The sequence below is a fragment of the Vanessa tameamea genome, chromosome 6 (assembly GCF_037043105.1).
Source record: "Vanessa tameamea isolate UH-Manoa-2023 chromosome 6, ilVanTame1 primary haplotype, whole genome shotgun sequence".
NCBI lineage: Eukaryota > Metazoa > Arthropoda > Insecta > Lepidoptera > Nymphalidae > Vanessa > Vanessa tameamea.
The window spans coordinates 11116350-11138752 of NC_087314.1; the positions used below are offsets into that span (position 1 = coordinate 11116350).

Here is a 22403-nt window from a genome sequence, read left to right on the forward strand (position 1 = left end):
TAGATAGGACTACTGCTAGAGTAAAATAATTTTAATTTTAATTTAATTTTAATTATTAGGTTTGCTAGCAGTTGTTACATTTTGATGATACAATTTTGATTTGATTGTTTCTTTATTTTGAATTTAGTCATTCAAAATAATGAAATAATTAAACAAAATTATTAAATAAAGTATAGTTACTATATTCTTAATATTTTTTTCCTCGACCTTCTAAGGTAACTTACATATAACGTTATTGTAAGAACAATCACATTACAAAAAAATATATAAAATATATTTTTAACGTTTACATAATCTCTAAATTGAAGTTAATCAAAAGCAACGGTAGAAAGAAAATAAATATTTATTATTTACCTGTATTTCCTGCGAGAAGTACAACCCACAATTGAACAATGAATACATGGTGAAACCCATCACGTTAAGTGCTAAGAAGTCGAAGTTGAGCCCGACGACACTTTTCCTCTTGAAGTTGATAAATATTTGAGGGTAGAACGACACGGACCAGGCGACGAAGTAGATCCAGCCCATGATGTAGGAGATGACGTATATCGCATTCGAGTGCATTACTGTGACGCGGAGAAAGACTGTATCCAGACTGAAATTATAAAAGTTTAACATAACATATCACTCTAACTTATTTTAAGATACCTTATCAACATTTCACATTTCTGGGTTAGGCACCTTTATTTTTCGTAATATTAGATTTTTTGTTTAAATTAAACTTTGATATTAAATGTTCTCTAAAAAAAAATTTAATTGGGTATGTGGGGTTCTATGCAAGCCACGTGTGGATAAGTACCATCCACGCATCAGATATTTTAAAGCGAACAATGATAATTAGTATAGTTGTATTGCGGTTTGAGAGGGAGAGAGAGCCAATGTAACTCGAAGCACAAACAGGAAAAAGAAGACGCCTAACTGTACTATGAAAAAATCATCAAAATAAAATGAGACTTGTCTTCCCTTGAAGAGAAACATTATGAGTAAATTTGCTGCTCCAACACGATGGAAACATGTATCAAAATTTCTTCTGACGCCTCAATTCATCATTAGGTTTTCCTTTAGCACCAAACATCAGATGAATTATAAACAAATTTATGCCTTGATTTGTAATGCCTGCAATCTTCAAACGTGTTCTGTCCATCTCTAATTTTACCAATACATTACATTATAATTTGAATAATAATAAATGTGGATAAGTCTACACTTACTTCACAAAGCCAGCGGGCGTGACGTTAAACGTGACTTCGGAATGTCCCGGACTTTTGCCATACGCGCATATATCATAGGTGTGCTTCATCGTAGGATCCGGCTTATCAAACCCAGGCATGTCGACAACGGGTGGGACAAATTGGACTATATCAGCGTGTTGGATCTGAGAGGCAACTTGGAGTGTTGTATTGTATTCGCCACTGCAAAATAATATGTAAATTAACAGCCTGTATTATTATGAGCCTTAGACCTCCTCTCCTATTGAGAAGAATATTTGGAGGTTATTCCACCAAGTTGCTCCGATATGGGTTAATGGACACATGTGGCAGATTTTCATCTAATACATACAGTATCAGGATTCTTCACAGTGTTTTCATTTATCGCCGGGCATGAAATAAATAAAATCGGTGGGGTTTACTTAAAAAATTGTAATGAACGAGGATCAAACCCACGACCGTTATCGTAGCAGCAGATTGCAGTAACGAAATCAGAATGTTATTAATTATATAACGTCAGAAATAAAATTAGTTTTGCAACGGCACTCGGTTTCGTAATTCCTATGAAATGTTCATATTAATATGACCTTTATGAAAATGAACGTAAAATTGCATCATTATACAATTGGGATTATGTTTGATATTCTTATATTAACACTGTACTTACATTTGAATTAATTTGAATAGATGCGTTTCATCCACAAGTAGATGCATATCCGTCTCATCGACATACAACTTTTCGAGTTGGCACTGAGCTAATGGTAATCCTGAAAAAAAACCATTTAATAGTTTTTAAAATAATAATATTTTAGTCCTCAACAAGTTTTCTCTCTGTTGACATTGTATACGATTATTTTTACACTGAATTGTAGCTCAATAGCTAGCTCTTAAAATTAGCTGCAGATTTCTAAAACTAGGACAACATCAAATGGGGATTGCGGCAATAGACACTTCTTTTCAGTAGCTGCCCTGAATTTGAGAGATGGCAGTATTACTCTCCCTTGCTCTCCCAGCCATTAGTTGGGTTTGCACCTGAACTCTATCTGGTCATACACAATCGTCATCATATTCGATTATGAGAATTAATGAGAACGACAAGAGAAAGACATGCCTCTCAACGCTATAGATTGTAAACCATGGAAATGAAAATTATTGTCCTTTATAAATAATGGTGATAATGTTTGATCTGCCCCAGAAATTATTGGTACAACAAGGAATCTACCGTTCTTAGTTAGTTCCACTCATTAGTTATTCATAACAAAAAATAATAATATTCTTTGTTGTATTTCCTTTTAAAATGTCACGAGTGACATAAAATTTAACGCTTGATACCACATTAGTGGCTTAAGGACTTGTTTAAAACTTGTACTTCTAGTCTATGGGACTTCCCCCGAGACTGAAATTACAAGAGTGAGCGAGATGAACAATAACCAAAAGATAGAGCGTCTGCTTTCTTAAATAAAAAAAATAACAATGGAATATTTGACAACTCACCTAAGAGAATCATGGCAATCAGACAGTAGCTTAATCTATGACTAGAACGTCCTTCGGCCCCGACGAATACTGTATTGAAGCGCGCCATTCTTCCTGTGTTTTATCTGTGAACAATTTTTTAAATTCGTTAGTATTGTGTATATTAAACTGTGAAAATAAATACCTAAAGTTCGTCGAATTTATTTAGCTACAATTGCAAGATAAACACTTGTTCAAACTACATCATTGTAATTTTCATTCACTCGGGAAGTATACATAAAATTTATACAATTTCTTTTATTTTACGACAAAGATAAAGAAACTATTAAAAATAACGAGGCAGTGAAATAATCAACTTTAATAAAATTCAATATGCTCACAATATATTCAAGGTGCAGCGGAGACATTGAAACTTCGCCGAGTCTATTATTATAAAACAAATTATAACTACATAACACACGTTTCATGTCGAAATCAATACAACGAAATCAAATTGTAGTAATCATTTTACATTTACAGGTGTAAATTTATAAGCGTTGCCTATTATATGTTTGTTTTAAGAACATTTCCTTGTAATAATCGAGTTTCATATCGATTTTTCTCAGATACATACAGGTACTTGTGTTTTATTCGTGGATTATATAATATTATTTAATAGATGTCATTACATTGGACTTTTGAATACATTTTGATACATAAATAAAATACGTATAATTTAGAGATGTCTCCAAAAGTAAAAAGTCGAATCATATCTAATATTCCGATACAAAACGTAATAGGTTCAAGCAGTAGGTCAATCCACCTGTTTGATTACGAGCAATTAACGAATACATAAAAATGTTTTGGGTTTATATTTATATACAAACATATATTGTACATTGTTAAAAATAATAGTACGTATATTAGCAATTAATGTAGACAATTTCAGTCACTATTTATGTTTTGTATAATAACAATTAGTGTATTTTTTTATTTACATATTAATATTGCTTATATTTTGAGTGTTTGTGTATATTATATTAAATATGTATGTGTGAAGCTGTGTAATTTTCAAATCTTTATAATATAGTTATAATGATTATTTAATTTTAATACATTTTTAATCTGTTCGCCTCCTTACCTTACTTCCTTTATATATAAAAATATATTTATTTAATTTGGCTTATTAGATATAGAAATAATGAAATACTCTTTTCAAAACTATCGAACAAACACTTTATATAACATTTGCACTCATACAAATAAATGATTAAAAACTAATATCTATTTAGAGACACATTTTCGTTCAATCACAATAATATCCAGCAATCAAACTAAATATGAGACTGACAATGAATTTACCTGTTACTAGGATAATACAACATTTACATAAAACTCAACCTTGTCCCTCGGTAATACGGTTTCATTTAAAATAAAGATACGATACGAATGCGTTCCACTACTGTGAGTTAACATTGAATAGGTAGCCGCAACAGGTATAAAGATTGCAAATGGCAATGATCGGTTAACTTGATCAGAGAACGTCGAGTTTTAATAACATACTATAATTTAAAATTAGATTTTAATCTAATTATAAATTATAGTATTATATAATGAAATAAAAGCCTGTAATGGGAAATGCGTCTTAGGAAATCACTCGAATTGCGTTCATAAGTATGAGTATTACTTAAACAAATATAAGTTATTTGTACATAACTTATATGGAAAAAATGTAAACTTAATAATGAAACGAACGATATCAATTACTCTATTGAGTATCATAAATTCATAGCATGTTATTGTATTTATAATATAAATAATCAAACATAAACCAACTGGACGTATTCTATGACAATTACCTAAAATAATTAAAAACCTAAAAACTTTAATTAAAATGTATAAGTCTAAACGAGGGACTTACTTATTTATACATCGTAAAAGACGATGAATAATTAATTATAGGTTTTCTCTTTGTCATATATAGTTTGACTAAAGAAAGATAAAGCACGGTACCATAGAGCCACTATACATTTAACGTTAATTGGTAGATAGAAAATTTATAATCGCTCAGAGAATTACAGGTAATTCTATTGCTTACAAATAAAATCAAGTAATTTATATCGCTCGCTTGAATAATGGAGGCGTCTTACTTTTTACGGTACATTGAATTCCGTCACGCTATATCAAAACAAAAAAGTATACAAAGCAAACACACTCACAGGCGCAGATACAGTTACCTCCTTATTTTTTATTTTCGAATATAACTGATACGAATATTTTCATATATTTGATGTAATATAATAACGAAACTATTAAAAAGCTTCAAAATTACGAAAGTACACAGCTGAACCTACATCATTTAGATCGCTGTGCAACCATTGAACTTTTGAAGTTTTATCGATGAGCGTGTTTTAAAAACACCGCCACCATCATGGTACTAACATGCCGATACTATGGTTTACTAAAGCCTAGGTTTAAGGCGTGGATATACGCGAAATTTGAGCGGCGTTGATTTATTTTTTATTTTTTGAAAAAAATAAATATGCTAACCTTCATGAAATATACCTTTTCCTTAACGTTAAAAAATAAAAAGTATTAAAAAAAATGCAAAATACTCCTATTTCGTTGTTATTAGCTTTTTTCCTACGCTACCTATTATTTTTTTTTATTTCCATTTGAATTTTAAGTAACACTATACTTTGAGAGTCTTCAACTTATTTTTGCAGAAAATATTTCGAAATATTTTTTTTTATCTACGAGGGAACGTTTTCATGTTCGTGGAATGGGGAATATAGGGGTGAAATAATAAAACCAAATTATTTTTCATTATCAATATATTCACCTGCAAGACACAATTTTCAGATCTTTCAATTATTTTATTTAAACCCTCATAAAAAAATTCTTCAAAATACACCCATCTTGCACTGGCCTTAGTCATACCAAAATGATCATTCATGATTTTAAAAATGCTTGTATCGGATGCTCGAACCATTTCTACGATTTGTTTTTTTTTTAATCGAGCATCGTCGAGTACAATTTTCTCAACTTTTTGGATAACTTCTGGCATGGTTACCTCGGTGCTTCTGCCCGGCCTCGGGTCGTCTTCAAGTGATTTCCTTCCTTGTTTAAATAAATTGTGCCACCATGGTGATTGTTTTTTCTGGGCAAGAATCGCCGATACATACGATACGATACGAAAACCGATAACATCTCATTTAGTATGGTTTTCCTTGTTTGGTAAGGAACTTTATAACGGCACGATATTCGATATTTTCCACTTTTCACTCCCGATTATGTTGCTTGGTTGACGATAACTCAAAAAATAATTGTCTAATAACAATGAAACCTCGTATTTATACTAATTATGACTCACTGAACACAATACAATCCTAAAGAGCTTAATCACCTCCCTCCAACCCTCTCATTCCCCGAACTTATAAACGCACCCTCGTATATCTCACACAATTAAAACGCGCAAATCAAGATGCAACCCCTCTATCGCCTTATTAACCAGTGCGGGGTGAGACGTTATGCTGTACGGACACTGACACTCTGACACTTTTCTCCACAATTATAGGGCACAGAGTGTGAGGTAAAGTCCAATTGAGCAAGATCGACGACGTGTGTCCACCGCTTAATTGGTTTAATTTAAATAAATAAAATTCCACAAATATTTTTCGTGTTTCTAGATCTTTCTACTATTTTGATTCATTTCTCGCCTGCATGGTTTTATTTCCAGGCACCACATTCGAAATTTTAGTATGAGTGATGTGAATGTACAATTTAAACTGTCTTCTGGTTCTACCATCAACTAGATTTACTGTCATGATAGTAAAATATTTAAGGGAAGATTTTGATGTGTAAAGATTTTTGTCAATGTTTATGGAGTCGATCGAGAGATGATCATCATCGATCTCGACACAATCAATACAACCGTAGACACATTCCATAAACACATAAAATGATGTATTGTATGTACTTACACGATACAGTTATTCAAAGCGCGTCTAAAAATGGCGTCTGAATTTTAATACGGGGACAACATTCCCCAGAGTACGAGACACGGAAAATGATAGCAAATTGTGCATGTTACTACTGTTTTGAAATGAAACCATTAGTACTAGTATAAAAGTATTTTGTTAGTGCAATTGTTTTTATTTAATGTAAACACCTATTCGCGTGACCTGGGGGTAAGATCGGCTCGTATACCGTGACGGCAAACGGCATGAAGCTCTCTTATGACTCTACACCGCCACTCACTTTTTCCACACTTGGGTGTTTGAGGCGCGTACCATATTTACCTCCTTGCTAGTATGACATTGCTAACAACTCTTTTTCCTTTTATTTATTATTTTTCTGTTAATTTATTTCGATATCTTACACGAAACAAGCGGTTCGTTACAGCTACATTTTTTTATTTATTTGTCGACACTTCTGTTGTAATAATAGCATTATTTTTTCGATTATTTTTTACTAAAAAAAAAAGGAGTGAATATTATAATTTTATTTTATATCATAAACAATCTATATTCCGAACCGGTGATAATTCTAAACTTTATTTTATGCTTTTCAAGTGTTTAAAAATTCATGTTTACAAGTGTTTTGAATCATTGAACTATAAAAATGTATTTCGAATTGATTTGATCGATTTACGTCGTTCTCTTTGTAAATACTATTACGTCATATAAAATATATTAAGCAAATCTACTATAACACAAAACTTGTTATACCTGTCCTTTGTAGATACGAATATTTAAATAGCTTAAGATCATACAGCGGAGATAAAACTCAAGCGAGATAAATCTCAGATAAATCGTTTATCATGTATTACATATGTATTGAAATAAGTGAAGTGTTTTATATTAAATCGCGTTTATTTAGTACTATGACAATGATATATATAAATTTAAAGGTGAAATTCCTTCCAGCAGTCTTGCCACCATTCCGGGCGCAGATAGTATTTTACAGAAGTTCTGTTTGACTTTATTTTTTTTTAGTTTTGGTTTAGGTTTTTCTAATATATACAATATATCGAGTAGCGCGTTAAGTTTTTGTAAATTAACACACAATATATGAATACGCTTAATATACATGTATATATATTAAGCAATATAATTATTGTATCTATAATAATATAACATAAGGATAAAAACATAATTATGGACATTACAAATAACTTATTTTTTTTAGTCTGTCTACCATTAAACAAATAAAGGAAACGTCAATTCAAAATTATTTTGACATTGCTTATATGTATTTAAGTCATTTTTTTTATTTATTTTGTTATTTAATAATTATTTAATTGTAATAAAATGCAACAATTATATTTATTTCAGGTTGGCGCAGTATTTTTATAGTGAGTACCAACGACAAATTTAATCACAAATTTAGCTGAACACACTTTTTTGCTTCCCCTTTTTTTGTAAATGCTGATATGGCCAATTGTACTCTAACCGTATCGTGTTCTTTAGAGACTTTTGATCTTTATAAGGAACAGGATGATGATGATGATGTCCGACGGGCCGATTTAGGCCACAGCGTCAATTCTCAAGGGAGACAAGCCAACTACGCTCCTTTATTCTTATATTATTAAAATCAATCGACTGCGATTGAACTAAAGACTCGCAATTCGCAGTCTCATAAGCTAGCCACTTTTGTTTTCGCAATGCAATTCTTCAGTACTTATATGCAAAGGAAAATTAGATTCTATTTAATTTTTGTCCACTACAACAATCAAACATTCAACAGGATACAATTGTATCAAGCAAAATGTTTTATAAAACAGCTTTATCTATAGCTTTATTCTTAAAATCTGTAATTCCGTCTCTCAGTGGCTAAGACGGTCAAAGTCTCAAGCCTTGCAGTCCCATTTCAAAATTCCGCACTGCACGTACTTAAAATCTCTAAAATTCGAAACTATATAAAGAGTACGTGAACGCGTAGAAACAAATCCAACATAATTATCACGTAATCACTTGCATTACATTATTTCATTATACACTAGCGTGATCAATTCGCATCGTTAACGACCTGTTTAATTGTTAATTCATATGACATTGCTTGAATTAATCCTTACGCAGATTACACATAATATATGTACATTCTATGTTACGCATACAATAAATATACTAACGTTGAAAGCATTTACGAATTTCAATTATAGAATTTATTACTGTGGTGTAAGGACGACTTTAGCCTGAACATTTAATCTGATTAGTAGTATACTGAAGTTTGTTCGTCTGTATGAGTCCATCGACCTTGCTTGTCAATACACAATGGTAATTAGGACAAATTCTCTTTAAGATGTTCATTAAGATGGCACAGATAACTCGGAAACATTAAGAACTGCGGACAATTAATGCACCAACTTTTACTCTCATTCGTACGTACTTGGCAATTGGTTTAAATTATTATTTAAATAATAACTATTAATATTACAGAAATTAATGAAAAGATAAAAATACATTTTTTTTTCTTCGTAGTGTCATATTTGCTATTAATTGAATATATGATTAAATGTTGATAACGTAATTAAATAAATTAACATATTATTAATAATCAAGGTTAAAGCATAGGTGGTGGAAGAAATGATAAGAAACAAAATAATTATATTATTTAAACCTATACACTTTTATTGTATTCATATCATTCATTCATATACCTCCAAAATATTGTATCCAGTTTTGAAAAATATTCCATACAACTATGTCGTACTGCAATTGAGTAGGCATCGTTCTAAAACAAATATTGAACGAACAAAATTTCAATGTTTATATATATTTTTTGTTTAGTTTTCAAATGAATATAAAACTAAAATCATATAATTTGTGTTATAAATCAAATATAAATTACCCTTATCCTTTATTTTATACTAACCGCAGGATATTACTTGTTAGGGGTCTGAGAATATGTGTGCCAACGAGTAATTACCAGACAATCGAAATATAAGTCAAAATTTTCAACTTTATCGATAAGATCTCTAAGATTAAAAACCTTAAGAAAAAAACAACATACCGTGATTACCGGTGACCACGAATCAAGATGACTAAACAAGAGCGATATGCCGATGCTAAAGTTAAAACAGGACAACGCATTCAAACAGTGTCACCTCCTTTCCTTAAAAAGGTTTCCGTTGAACAAACTAAAAAAAAAAAAACACGTAAATGCGCATAAGAGTGCTGCATTCTTAACTTAATAAGTGCTAACTGCGACTTGTGACACGGTCAACGGAGAGAAGCGAATACTTTCGCGACATCGTACATCGACCTGGAATTCTACTCAGCCCTAGAACGTCATTGACGATCATTATAATTTACTAGCTGCGCCCGCGACTTCGTGCGCGTATGAATTTAAGTTATTTGGACAACACAGCGTGACTTTATTTTTATTTTATATATTATTCTAAAATAAAAGTAGCCTAAGTTACTCCTAATTAAATTAGTTATCTGCCAATGAAAGTCCCATCAAAATCGGTCCAGCCGTTCCAGAGATTAGCCAGACAGCAAACAGACAAAAATAGTAAAAAATGTTATTTTGGTATATGTACCATGTATACATTCATACATATGTAATTTAGTAGAAAAAGCGGTTATTTTAATGTTACAAACATACACAGCAACTTTATTATATGTACAGATAAAAGATCATATTTCTCAAAAGATAATAATCAGATGCGTGCACGTCTTGAGGACAAGAGTCAGTACTACAAATACATAAGTTTTATTGGTGATTCGTTTGTTTCAAATTAAAGAGGCCGCCGTCATATTAATCCGAAATTAATACATTCACAACGTTACACAACGATAAACCGACATGAAGTCGTAGATGAGTTATTAATTAGTTCATTGATTTACCATATTTTTTTTAATTGAATCCTGTTGCTCTACATTATGTATAACCAAGTCAGCTTGACTTGAGTCTATAATTTGGGTAGTGTACAGTCGGTTTATTAATAGAAGGCAAAGCATAAGTGGGCACAGATCATCTGATGTCACCTCCGCCTGTGAGCATAAAAGAGCCATTTTTTATAATGCTATTGTGCTCCCAAAATGGAATCTAAATTGTTGTCTTTTGTACACGGGTACAATTACAATAATAATAAAGTACAATTTGTTTCCTTTTAACTCGTTATAATACTTTATCTTGGGAGATATTTACCTACCATTCTGTTTAACAATAAAAAAAAATGTTTATAGGGCTATGGTCTGTGTCGATTTATCTCCGAAAAACCTTACTATCTATTGACACACTTAAAATTTATTATTCTTGTTAGAATGTAATTGGAGTGGTATTCCACTAGAGTCTACCACCAAACAGTAAAATTTTCTATACTATTTATGAGTTCCTCGACGAAATAGTATTAAGTACATCTTATTCTTGTGTAAATGCGAAATAAATCAAATCAAGCAATCAATTTCTGCTAATTATTCTATCGAGAGAAATTATTTAATAAGCGATACACGAACTCCTAATAGCCTAAAATAATGGTCAATCACGCGACAACAGACCGAAGACACGGAAAAAATTCTTAAGTCAACGAACTCCGTATTGAGTTACTCCGTAATACGCTTGCAGCCGTAACAATGATTATTCAATTTAAGAAAACCCGCTTTGATGATGAAAATGTTGTACAGGATATTTGGTGGTGCGAAGACGAAGGTTTTAGCCCTTAATGAATGCCATCATATAAAAGTTTTTGTGTTTTTCTGTCTTGGTATGGGCATGTTATGCGGAGGAATGAGGACCATGTTGTGAGAAAGGTTTTGAAAATGGATGTGGATGGATATAGAGGTAGGGGACGACCCAAGGAACGATGGATGGATTGTGTGAAAGACGATATGGTTAGAAAGAATATTACTAGTGAGATGACGTCCGACAGAGAAGTATGGAAGAAGAAGACATGCTGCGCCGACCCCAAGTAAAATTGGGATAAGGGCAGGAGGATGATGATCATATAAAAGTTTTTAATTTTGTAATATCCGTTAACAGACAAACCTTCGTTAATCATTTTTATTTTACAATTGTATATTTTCGAACGTTTTTCGGGATCCTGTTTTAAAAATCTATTCTTTATTCCATGAGAATTACTAATTCTGTATAAATTAGGTAACAGAACTTACAACATTCTGTTTATTGTGTTAATCGTATGTACGTCACAATATCTGGAAAAATCTTTTACGTTTGTACGCACATACATCATTGCAAAATGCAGCGACAATCCTCTTACAATAATTTTAAAAGAGTATTCAGTTTTAGGTCATAATAATCATAAGTAATGAATCTCCTTATTTGGTTGTACAGACGACAGATACAGCAGTACATAACAGAAGGATACCATTAGACGGCCTTACAGTACTCTTTTGATTCTTATACCATTTATAGTAGCTACACATATTTTTATATGCGCGAAACAGTTGCAATATGTCTCCCAATAAAATAATAACGAAAGCAAGATTCGGTGATTATTCTATTTCACTAAAAATTCATAGTTTTATTAGTTAAATATTTTGAAAGAAGGAGTTTTATTCATATATACTTAATTTATAATCAACGCCGCGCGTATAAAGGATAACTGTAATAAATCCTCTTTTTGGGGAGGATTGGAGTTTATATAGTACAACTTGTTGGATACAATTGTGGCAGATTTTCACCAGAACTGTGTAGGTTTGCTCATGATATTTGAAGTCGCCGCCGATCACCGAATAAATTAAAACTGAAATTAATTTATTAACGCGTGGAAATTTCAAGGTTCCTGTCAGGATTTCTTGTTTCCAATCTTAAGTTAACGTGTTCTAAGCACTGGACCATCTCGGCTAACCATTAAACTAAATATATAACATGCAATTCGTCTCACATTCGTTTAATAGTACTAACTACGCATTTAATGTTATGTGTGTCACTTCATTTACAATTAAAATAAAAATAAAATATTTAACATAAATGTTAATTTGATGCTAAACTATGTAAATAGTTTTCTGGCGTGGCATGGTGTGGTCTATATTTTACCTTTCGTTAAATACGCTCTGATTTACAAGACTAATATTGGTAAGCAATAAAAACATAATTTATTTATTATATATACACATTAAGAAGTGACTACAACGAAGCCACTTTTCTAATTTTCTCTATCACATACTTAAGAATGTAATAAATCCGTCGATAGTTTACATAAAACGAGTTAACACGACACGTGTTTAAATAATCTTAACGCAAAATATTACTTAAATATTTTTTTTTTCGATATCATTAGCAAATGGCGTGTTTAGAATTGGAAGTACACTGTCGGATTAATAAATCATTCGAATGTTAACTAAACGGTATTTTCTGCAATATTTTTGTGATTGCAGTGACTATCGTGAATCTTCCGTGACTACGCCTTAACACGTAAAATACATTATAATATTTTTATTATAAATATATTTAGCATCGAATAAATTATATGCATTTAAGACATCTGATTTTCAATGGTAAGGATTAAGAAAATATTCAATAATAATTATCGCCCGGGGCTTCCCAGGCATTTTAGGGATTGGTCGAATGTAAAGCATAAAAACAGTAGCCTATGTATTTCTTTGGGGGTTCCAGCTTGCTTCATATCTAATTTCATCAAATTAGGTTCAGTGGTTTGGCCGTGAAAGAGTAACAGACAATCACTTTCGCATTTATAATATTAGTATACATACACATTTAAATAAAAATATTTTATAAGTATTTATTTCATTCAAATCATAAAAGTAAAATAAAATTATATGGAAAGAATAGAGCGTTTCACCTTACAATAAAACTTACCTATTATTGGACATGTGCTCCCGAGTCAGCACCGGTCTTAACGCGTCTTTTCCGGCAATCCTACGCATTAGGCGTCGTCCCGATCTCCTGGAAGACTGCTTTGGTGTATCCGATTCCTACAAAGAGTAACCGCTCAGACCCGTCCAATTATAGGCCTATAGCCATCACCCCCTTGTTCTCCAAGGTAATGGAGTCCATTGTAAACTGCCAGCTCCTGCGGTATATAGAGAAGTACCAGCTGATTAGTGACCGCCAGTACGGTTTCCGTCGGGGTCGCTCAGCCGGTGATCTTCTAGTTTACCTTACTCATAAATGGGCGGAAGCAGTTGAGAGCAAGGGGGAGGCATTAGCAGCCAGTCTGGACATAGCGAAGGCCTTCGATCGCGTGTGCCACAAAGCCCTTCTTTCGAAACTTTCTTCCTATGCGCTTCCCGGGAAATTATGCAATTGGATTACCAGCTTTTTGGCAGATCGGAGCATCAAGGTCGTTGTCGACGGTGCATGCTCCGACCAAAAATTCGTCAATGCTGGTGTTCCACAAGGCTGCGTTCTATCACCCACTCTGTTTCTTCTGCATATCAATGACTTGTTGCAAATCAGGAACATTCACTCCTATTCAGACGACAGTACCGTTGACACCTTATACACCGGCCGTGCTAATATTTCTCGGGAAAACGTCGAAGAAAACCGGAACAAACTTGTGTCTGAAATCGAGTCTTCGTTAAACAAAGTCTCGAACTGGGGCCGGCTAAACTTAGTCCATTTCAACCCCAAAAAGACGCAAGTTTGCGCGTCAACCGCCAAAAAAACACCATTCGTCGTATCTCCACGATTTGAGAACATTCCGATAGCCGCCACAGCTAGTATCGGAATACTTGGCGTTGATATTTCGAGCCTCGTTCAGTTCCGCGATCAATTGGAAGGCAAAGTCAAATTGGCATCAAAAAAGCTTGGTGTGCTCAGCAAGGCAAGACAGTATTTCACGTCGGCTCATCGCCTAAGATTATACAAGGCGCAAATTCGGGGAATGTTCCGAGGAATTGTTTGGATTAATCCCGGCAGCTGAATTTCGCCTTCGGATATCTCGTCAAAATTCTAAATTTCACCCGCACCACTTAACTTAAAGGTCGGCAACGCACCTGCAACCCCCCTGGAGTTGCAGATGTCCATGGGCGGTGGTAATCACTTTCCATCAGGTGAGCCTCCTGCTCGTTTGCCCCCAATAACATAAAAAAAAAGTCCTTAAGACATCCGGAATCCATCTTGAGTCAAGCACCTGTCTTTTTAGCGATTTTCAGCGCAGTAACTTCCTCCCTTCGTACTTCCGGTTCTACTATCGCTTTTGGCGGCACTAATGGGCGCACTTTTTTCGACACCAATTTTTAACTTCATTATAGCGCCGTCTTTCATAGCGAAAACAACGGTTTACTAAATAGTCATTTATACTTTAAGTATAATTGTGACAGTTCCTCCTTTCAACATGGAGGGTGAAGTTAACGGTACAAAGTAATTTCATTTCGCGAGAAGCAAAAATTACATTTACAGCTATCGGACAAAAAGATGATGAACAATATAACAATGTGCTAAACTTGACTATTATTAAACTGAGAGAAAACAATTCGATACGGTCTCCTCCATTAAAACGCCCCAAGTGGTTCTTTGTTTAACAAAATTTAAATATGTTGCATTCAACTTTTATAACGTGGAACATCATTTATTTATTTTATTAATAAAAAGAAATATTATCAATTATTTTATTTGTAATTTATATACCTACTCATGATATATTCGATCGTACGAAACTTAAAAACTTTAGTCAACTCTTCTTTTCAAATTAATATGTTATAAAGTTAAATATACGTACAAGATATATTCTAAGCATTTTAGTAATACAAATTTTATATATATATATGAAACATTAACAATGCATCAACGTCATTAAATTTTACGTCAAAGGCAATTAATTTCCAAATAATTTTAAGCAATTGATATTAGTATTTGTAATTATCACAGATAATGAAAAACTTTTTTATAATATGTAACGTTTTATCACATTAACGTTATCATGAATAATATTATGATGCTATTTTCTCGATTACGTTATTGGTTGCAGGCTTGTATTGATATTTATAAATTTTATTTATAAATAAGATAGCTTCATCACGTGATTTCACTTGCGTTAAACGTCAACAATTCGTCTCCGTGATTCACATGATGTTATATACTCTAAAAACTTTCTCAAATAAATGAGCTATCTAATGCAAAAAGGTTATTTCAAATAAGACTGGAAAAACGTGTAATTAGCACTTTAAAAAAAAATAAACACGTCAGCTTTATAATCTTAGTATATATGTATGTAATCATTTGTCTAAAAACAACGTCATCGAATCCAGAAATAAATATAAACCTGATAGAAAATAACTTACATAGGTTATTGTGTAAATATATTAAATATAAAAAAGGTTTTATGGACTGAAAGAACATTATAATTCAAACTGGGCAGCATTTGTTTTTAACCTTTAAAAGATTTTTGAAGACAGATAGCAATCGCATACAAACGGGAAATTACAAGAATTAGATAAGCGTATTAAGTCAACGTCATAATGTCGAACCAAAAAGATATATAGAAGAATTCCATTATAACTGACTGTAGATAGTATTACCATTGTCAACTTCTGTATTTAAACAAAAAAATGAATTGCATTCCTTTATTAAACTCTTATTAAGAATATTACCGGTAACGTTTCTGAAGTATTCGTCTTACAATGAAGTTATATCGCGTAGCTTTTTATTACAGCCGTACATTCATTATCTGTGAGAAAAATTGCTTTAATATACCTTTACCATAAAGAGTAATAATTAGACACACCGTTATACCATGATTTCTGAGTTTCTCGTTAACATTCACACATCCTGTACTAAACGTAATTATGGTATCGAGTGGACAAATAAGTCCAGTCTGACGGGACAGGCTTTCGAACTGTTTCTTAGTAATCAGTAAATCTACTGCAACATGTCAGAATATTGTTTTAATAAGCGAATACTTTTTGAATCGTCTGTGCTCCATAACAAAACTGTGTCCATACCGACATTAAAGATGAGAACGTGATTTTAAAAAAGGTTTATCCTATGTCGTGTACTCAGTCACATTAATAATATGTACTTATTACAAAACCAGTGTTGTATACTGATTTTTTGAAATAATATAACAATGAAAATACAAGTCCACACAGAATAGTTGTCTATTTCGCGTTATGTTACAACAAACTTGCCGTTCGATTATGTAAATATTTTGGAATTCCATCGGAACAGTAAACCATTTTCCGAAAACACACTTGGATATAATCAAATAATCAATTCTCAATTTTATGATGTACAAAATAGAGACTAATACTCCGATTTAAACTAATATTACATGGCCAAGTGTATACTTCCGTCAAACGAAACATTAAACTATTTAATGACTATGGTAATGAGCGTCAAAATTGCATTATTTACTTGTTATTCTCAACAAAGTTAGGCTGAGTAATTTAACTGGTAATGTCGCCAGAGGCAAAGTGGTAAATTGCGCCAAATCGTGTACAAATTATTTCACAGCCCACTGACTTAATTAATAAATAAACACTCGTTGTGTTTTGTTTTGATTTTTGTAAATAATTCTATATAATAATATAATAGAATTTTAAAATTGCAATATTCTTATAATATATAAACACAATAAAGCACTTGATTGATTGCAATAAAACTTATTACAAAAAATGTTTAAGAATAATAAGTATCTCGTTGTAGTTTCGCTTGCAATTATAATCTCGATTCGGTTTCAGTTGAAAATATTCCTCTTAACTTTAAACACAATCTTCACATTTGTTTTAAATAAAAAACATTAAGCACTTATATTGCCATATGCATATACCTTAATGAGCTTGAACATTCGTTTCAGAAATATAAAATAAAACTTTCACATTCCGGAATAGCAATCATGTCGAGTTTCTTTGCTAACCATATAGTGGTTGCCGTATGACAGACGGACAGAGAATATTTATGGAAAAATTTCAAAAACATTAGTTGATTTTTACAAAATTTGTAAAATTCGCCGATATCATTATAAAAAGAAATATATTTTCACTTCATACACACAATTTCCTTATATTTATGTTTAGTAGTTATTAAAAGGGATATATATAATAAATATTATGTACATACAGAACGTAAACATGTCTCGTTTACAACGCGACAAAGAAGAGTTAAGATATGACAAACAGATAATCGTATGTGGTTATCGTTTAAACCTCATCTCTTTAGACGACGATTACATACATATGTTATGTTATTTCTAATTAAATATATATGTTTATAATAAAATATATATATTTCGCTTGACTTAAATTAATTAAAAATGATTATTATTTACAATTATATCCTCTATGTTTGTACATTAGAATGACTGGTAGAAATCTTTTAACTTTATTTTGTCATATTCAGCCATTCAGCCACCTCTGCAGTAGATATCTTTTGACAAATCAGAGTCACAAGTCTGAACGTATGCGCCTCGACTTTTTAGTGACAAAAGTCTAGTTACAAAAAGATTCTATCTACATAAACGTTACATAAGTGTTGACATTTACGACACGCGTGTTTATTTATAAGATGCACACAAAATTCAAATAAACTTTCAAAAGCGCGGTTTCTCTTTTAAAGCATTATCGTTAATAAGAAGTTTTATATAACTTATAAATTATAATAGCATTATAAGGTTTAAGTTTAAATTATAATTGGCAAGTAAAAATATTAATGATCTTTTCCTTGAGCTGTTTAAATGAGTTTAAATGCCATTTAAGAAAGAAATTAAGCATTTTATAAATGCTTGAAAATTTATGTCAAACTAGAAATGCGGGAGGTATAATGAACTTTTTACATAAAAGAAATTCTATCTTTACAGAACAATTTATTTGATCACAAAACGAAAAATTTTTGAGCCTTATTTAAAATAAATACATTGTTTAATAACAGTACACACTAAAACATACAGAGTAGAGAGCGCATTTAAAATACCTACAAACTGACAGCACTAAATTCCAGCATTTCAGGATCGCGTGCTCGAGTCCAAAAGTATTATGCGTTGATCATAAGGTATAGAGTTAACACACATTGCACAACCAATTTTATCATTATAAGCACCAGTCTAAGACGATTTAACAAAGCAAAACTTATAATTCAAAAACGTAACATACTAAAATCAATATAAGTGATTTCATTTTCGATAAGAATTGTTTTGATTTACGATATGATTTAATGGATTTACTTTTAATCGCACGATCATTATCAAACGTGACAAACGTGTGTATCATGCACCGCTATTAAGTGTAATTATATACATTTCCAGACGTATATCAATACATTTTTAAGTCTAAAAATACGAGTTGTTACAAAACACTTAACATAATAATTTATTCCTTGCTCTAATAATATCTTTAAAAGAACAATCAATTTAAAAAGAAATATTAACGTATATATATCTCCTGCATTTGTCAACCGATTTTAAATTTTTTTTTGTGTTGTAGAGGAATTTTTTTATGCAGAAATAATAGTTCGATTGATAGATTTTAATGTATTCTTCGCATTAACAGTAATGATCATGATCGAATTTGAACCACAAAGCGAACACAAGTTAACATAAATATATTTTAACTCAATATTATAATGAACTAAATAAATTATTTCGTTTGAATAATTTTCGTAGTCCCAAACCTAGAGTAATAATTAATACAGCTGCTGGTAGCAATTATTTAGAAATTTGTTCAGACGGTCCTATAATTTGGAATTCTAATAGTTACTCGAATTCAAATAGTATATATAAACGTATGACTCAAACCTATAATGTTGCGATTATAATAGGGTTAGTTTTAGATCGAGAATGAGGTAAACATTCGATAAATTCAAACGTATTATGACAGTTGTAAATTAACTTCTATGGACATTGAGAGTAGAATCATCTAGTTAGTATGGTTCCAAAATAAATGTTGGAAGCAGGAAGATTCTGGTAGCATTATTTGTGTTTATATCTGACTTTTACGATACATACTGCTTCAAGTTTTAGTTTAGAAAACAGAATATAGTACAAAGTGTAATTATTGATAAATTCGTTTAAAACATTACATAAAATCGAACAAAAATAAAACTGTCGTTTCGACAGCGCTCTTTTAAAAGGTCCAAACAGTATATGTGATCAGAAAAAAATCAGATCATAGCCGAGATGACCCTTTCTAATAATACGTGACTCTTACCGAAGATTGCAAGTTCAAGTCACCACTGAAATTTCATATGTTTAATTTTCGTAAATAATATATGCCTGCATTAAGCTGGAGCTACTTGTAATAAGCCCCAAATCTACTCCTCAAAAAGAGAAGAGGACTTAGTCAAACATAACGATATGTACATCGTTTTATTTAATTTAGTTACAAACATAATATACAATAAAATTAAATGAATAATCAAATCAAGTTTCATAACCGGTTGATCAAATAGCGAACCCCAGCCTATAAGCAAGTGATATAACTCCATTAAAAAAAAAAACTATATTTTATCAAGACTTTTCACGTTATTTAAAGCATGTTTATGTTAATCAAATTAGTATCGCTATTGTGTAAACTAAATGTATTTCTAGCGTAGTTTTCCGTTAATATGTATTTTTATATTTTTTAATTGCCTGTATTAACATTATTGTACACACAAACATAGACATTACAAACTTATTATACCTATATTTCCTTTTGGTTTTTTTTTGTATCATCCACATTATGTATGACTATTTAAGTCAAAAAAACAAGTTCATTGTATTTTTTATTGCTTCCACGTCGAATTTAAGAAGGGATTAGCCTTAATAATTAAACCCTTAGACGTGAAGTCTACTTATCTTTCAAATCCTTGGCACCAATATTAGTAAACAGCACATAAGGTAGTATGATAGGGTATAGGTGTAGTATTTACATCAGTATCAGTTCCCGGTTTTTGTAGACCCAAGAAGACGTAAGGCACGAGTCAATGGCCCTTAATATGGCGTGTCCTCGAAACGCCGAATTCATACTTCTTGCACTGGCAGCCTAAATATATGCATTTAATATTTTCGTTTTCGTAAGGAAAATAAGCTCTTTGTGACTCAAGAGCTTAAATAATTTCAGTATGACAAACTTTTACGGTATAAAATTATCCCAGCATGGCAAAGTAAATCGCGTATTCCTAACACAATATAAATAAAATGTAAATTTGTAAGGAAAACTAATAATTAAATGAAAGGGAAATAACGTATTGCATTCGTTACATTCTTCGAAATATGACGTTACTATCCCGACGCTGTTTTTAATGAATGAATGAATCGCGTCCTCTTTTCCGTAAATATCTGACGTAATCTAAACAATCCAACACGTCACATGACTTGTACTACAGAAAACTAAGGTAAATCAATGATTTAGTCGTGAATTATTATGGTATCGAGCATTTGATGGCGATAAATACTTATAAAGTATGTCTTAATTCTTGGGAAGCTGGCAGATATTGCAGGAAATCTCGCTATCCGGGTGGCTTTTAAACTAGGACACTTCCGGGGATTCCCAGATGGTTGGCAACCCAAGATTTTGCTATTTGAAACATGAAATGCGGAACCTACGTATTAATAGCAGCGCATTCAAGAATACAAAAAGCAAATGAGATAAGCAATTTCGATTTGTATTAGTTTCAAACTCACCGCTAACTTCATTGACTTAGCAAACTTAAAAAAAGGAAGACGTTCAGTTCATCTGTATCTCTACATAGTGTAAAACAAAGTAGCTACCCGCCGTTTGTACGTTTAGATCTTTTAAACTACGCAACGAATTTTAATGAGGTTTTCATCGATGAACAGAGGGATTCAAGAGGAAGATTTATATTTTATGTTTATAAGAGAAAAGGCGAGAATTTCAGCTTTCCTTGGTGGAAAATATCAAGAATTTTTCTTTTTCAATTTTCTTGTAAGAAGGCCGGGAAGGGTAGCCAGTAATGTATAAAGTTAATATTAACTTTAATGATTACGTAGATATAGCTGCTCTGTTGCTTATAATATATATATATGTTTATGAACTGATTTTGATATTTTTTCTGTTGGGTTCAGTATAGTTCTAATATGGTCCCATCTCAATTCCTTAACTATTGCATATTTTACGATTTTATTTGAATGCGAATTTGAACTAAACATAATTCTTACTTTTATTTCAAAACTACTTCCATGTATTTATTAATATAGCATTATGCTAATAAAATGATTATGATGCTAAACAAATATTATGATAAAATTACTTATAAAATTCGCGTGCATTTGCGCAAAAAATAAAACGTAACTCCTTTAATCCCACTACTGTTTGAGCTCGACTTTTCCTTTACTACTTAGAAAGTAAGATATCGTTTTCCAACTACGGGAAATAATACTAGACACAAAATATTAATTACACTTGCTCATATTTACGTCGGACGTATAAAATTACTTGTTGTGTAGTGCTATCTTTATATCAATACAAATATTACACCGAAACACTTTAATTTTACGTTAAGAGTATTATTCATGAATAAGAAGTGCTAACAATATTACAGGTTTAAAATAATTAAACAATTACATTGTGTCTAAAGCCTCCTATTGATTGATTTCCATACAACTAACATTATGCTTGTGCTACGCTGTAAAATAAAATTACAAAACATCTGCTTCGAACCTACGACTTTTAACATTGACATTAAACATTCGTATCATCAATCTTTAGTAGCTCATTACCACCATTGTCAAAAAGCCTAACCGTCCCATAATAAGATACACATACACGTGTACAGTGCCGCTGTTGATAAATATTTAAATGTATGTACATATTTACTTACGAAATATTCTAATAAAGCTTATATATTTAAATATTTTTGTTTCGTTCTAAAACTGAA

The 22403-nt window shown here is 31.7% G+C and overlaps 1 protein-coding gene across 5 annotated transcripts in view; it reads right to left on the reverse strand.

The window, feature by feature from the left end:
* The window catches only part of LOC113396352 (cystinosin homolog), a 49145-nt gene that overhangs the window by 10652 nt on the left and 16090 nt on the right, over positions 1-22403 (reverse strand). For all 5 annotated transcript variants that reach the window (XM_064215085.1, XM_064215084.1, XM_064215087.1 and 2 more), the window contains 4 exons: positions 2703-2806; positions 1876-1975; positions 1212-1412; positions 355-595 (listed from right to left, as the gene is read on the reverse strand). In XM_064215085.1, the coding sequence (XP_064071155.1) occupies positions 355-595; positions 1212-1412; positions 1876-1975; positions 2703-2790 (630 nt within the window). In that variant the 5' untranslated portion in view covers positions 2791-2806. The remainder of the gene's footprint in view (positions 1-354; positions 596-1211; positions 1413-1875; positions 1976-2702; positions 2807-22403) is intronic.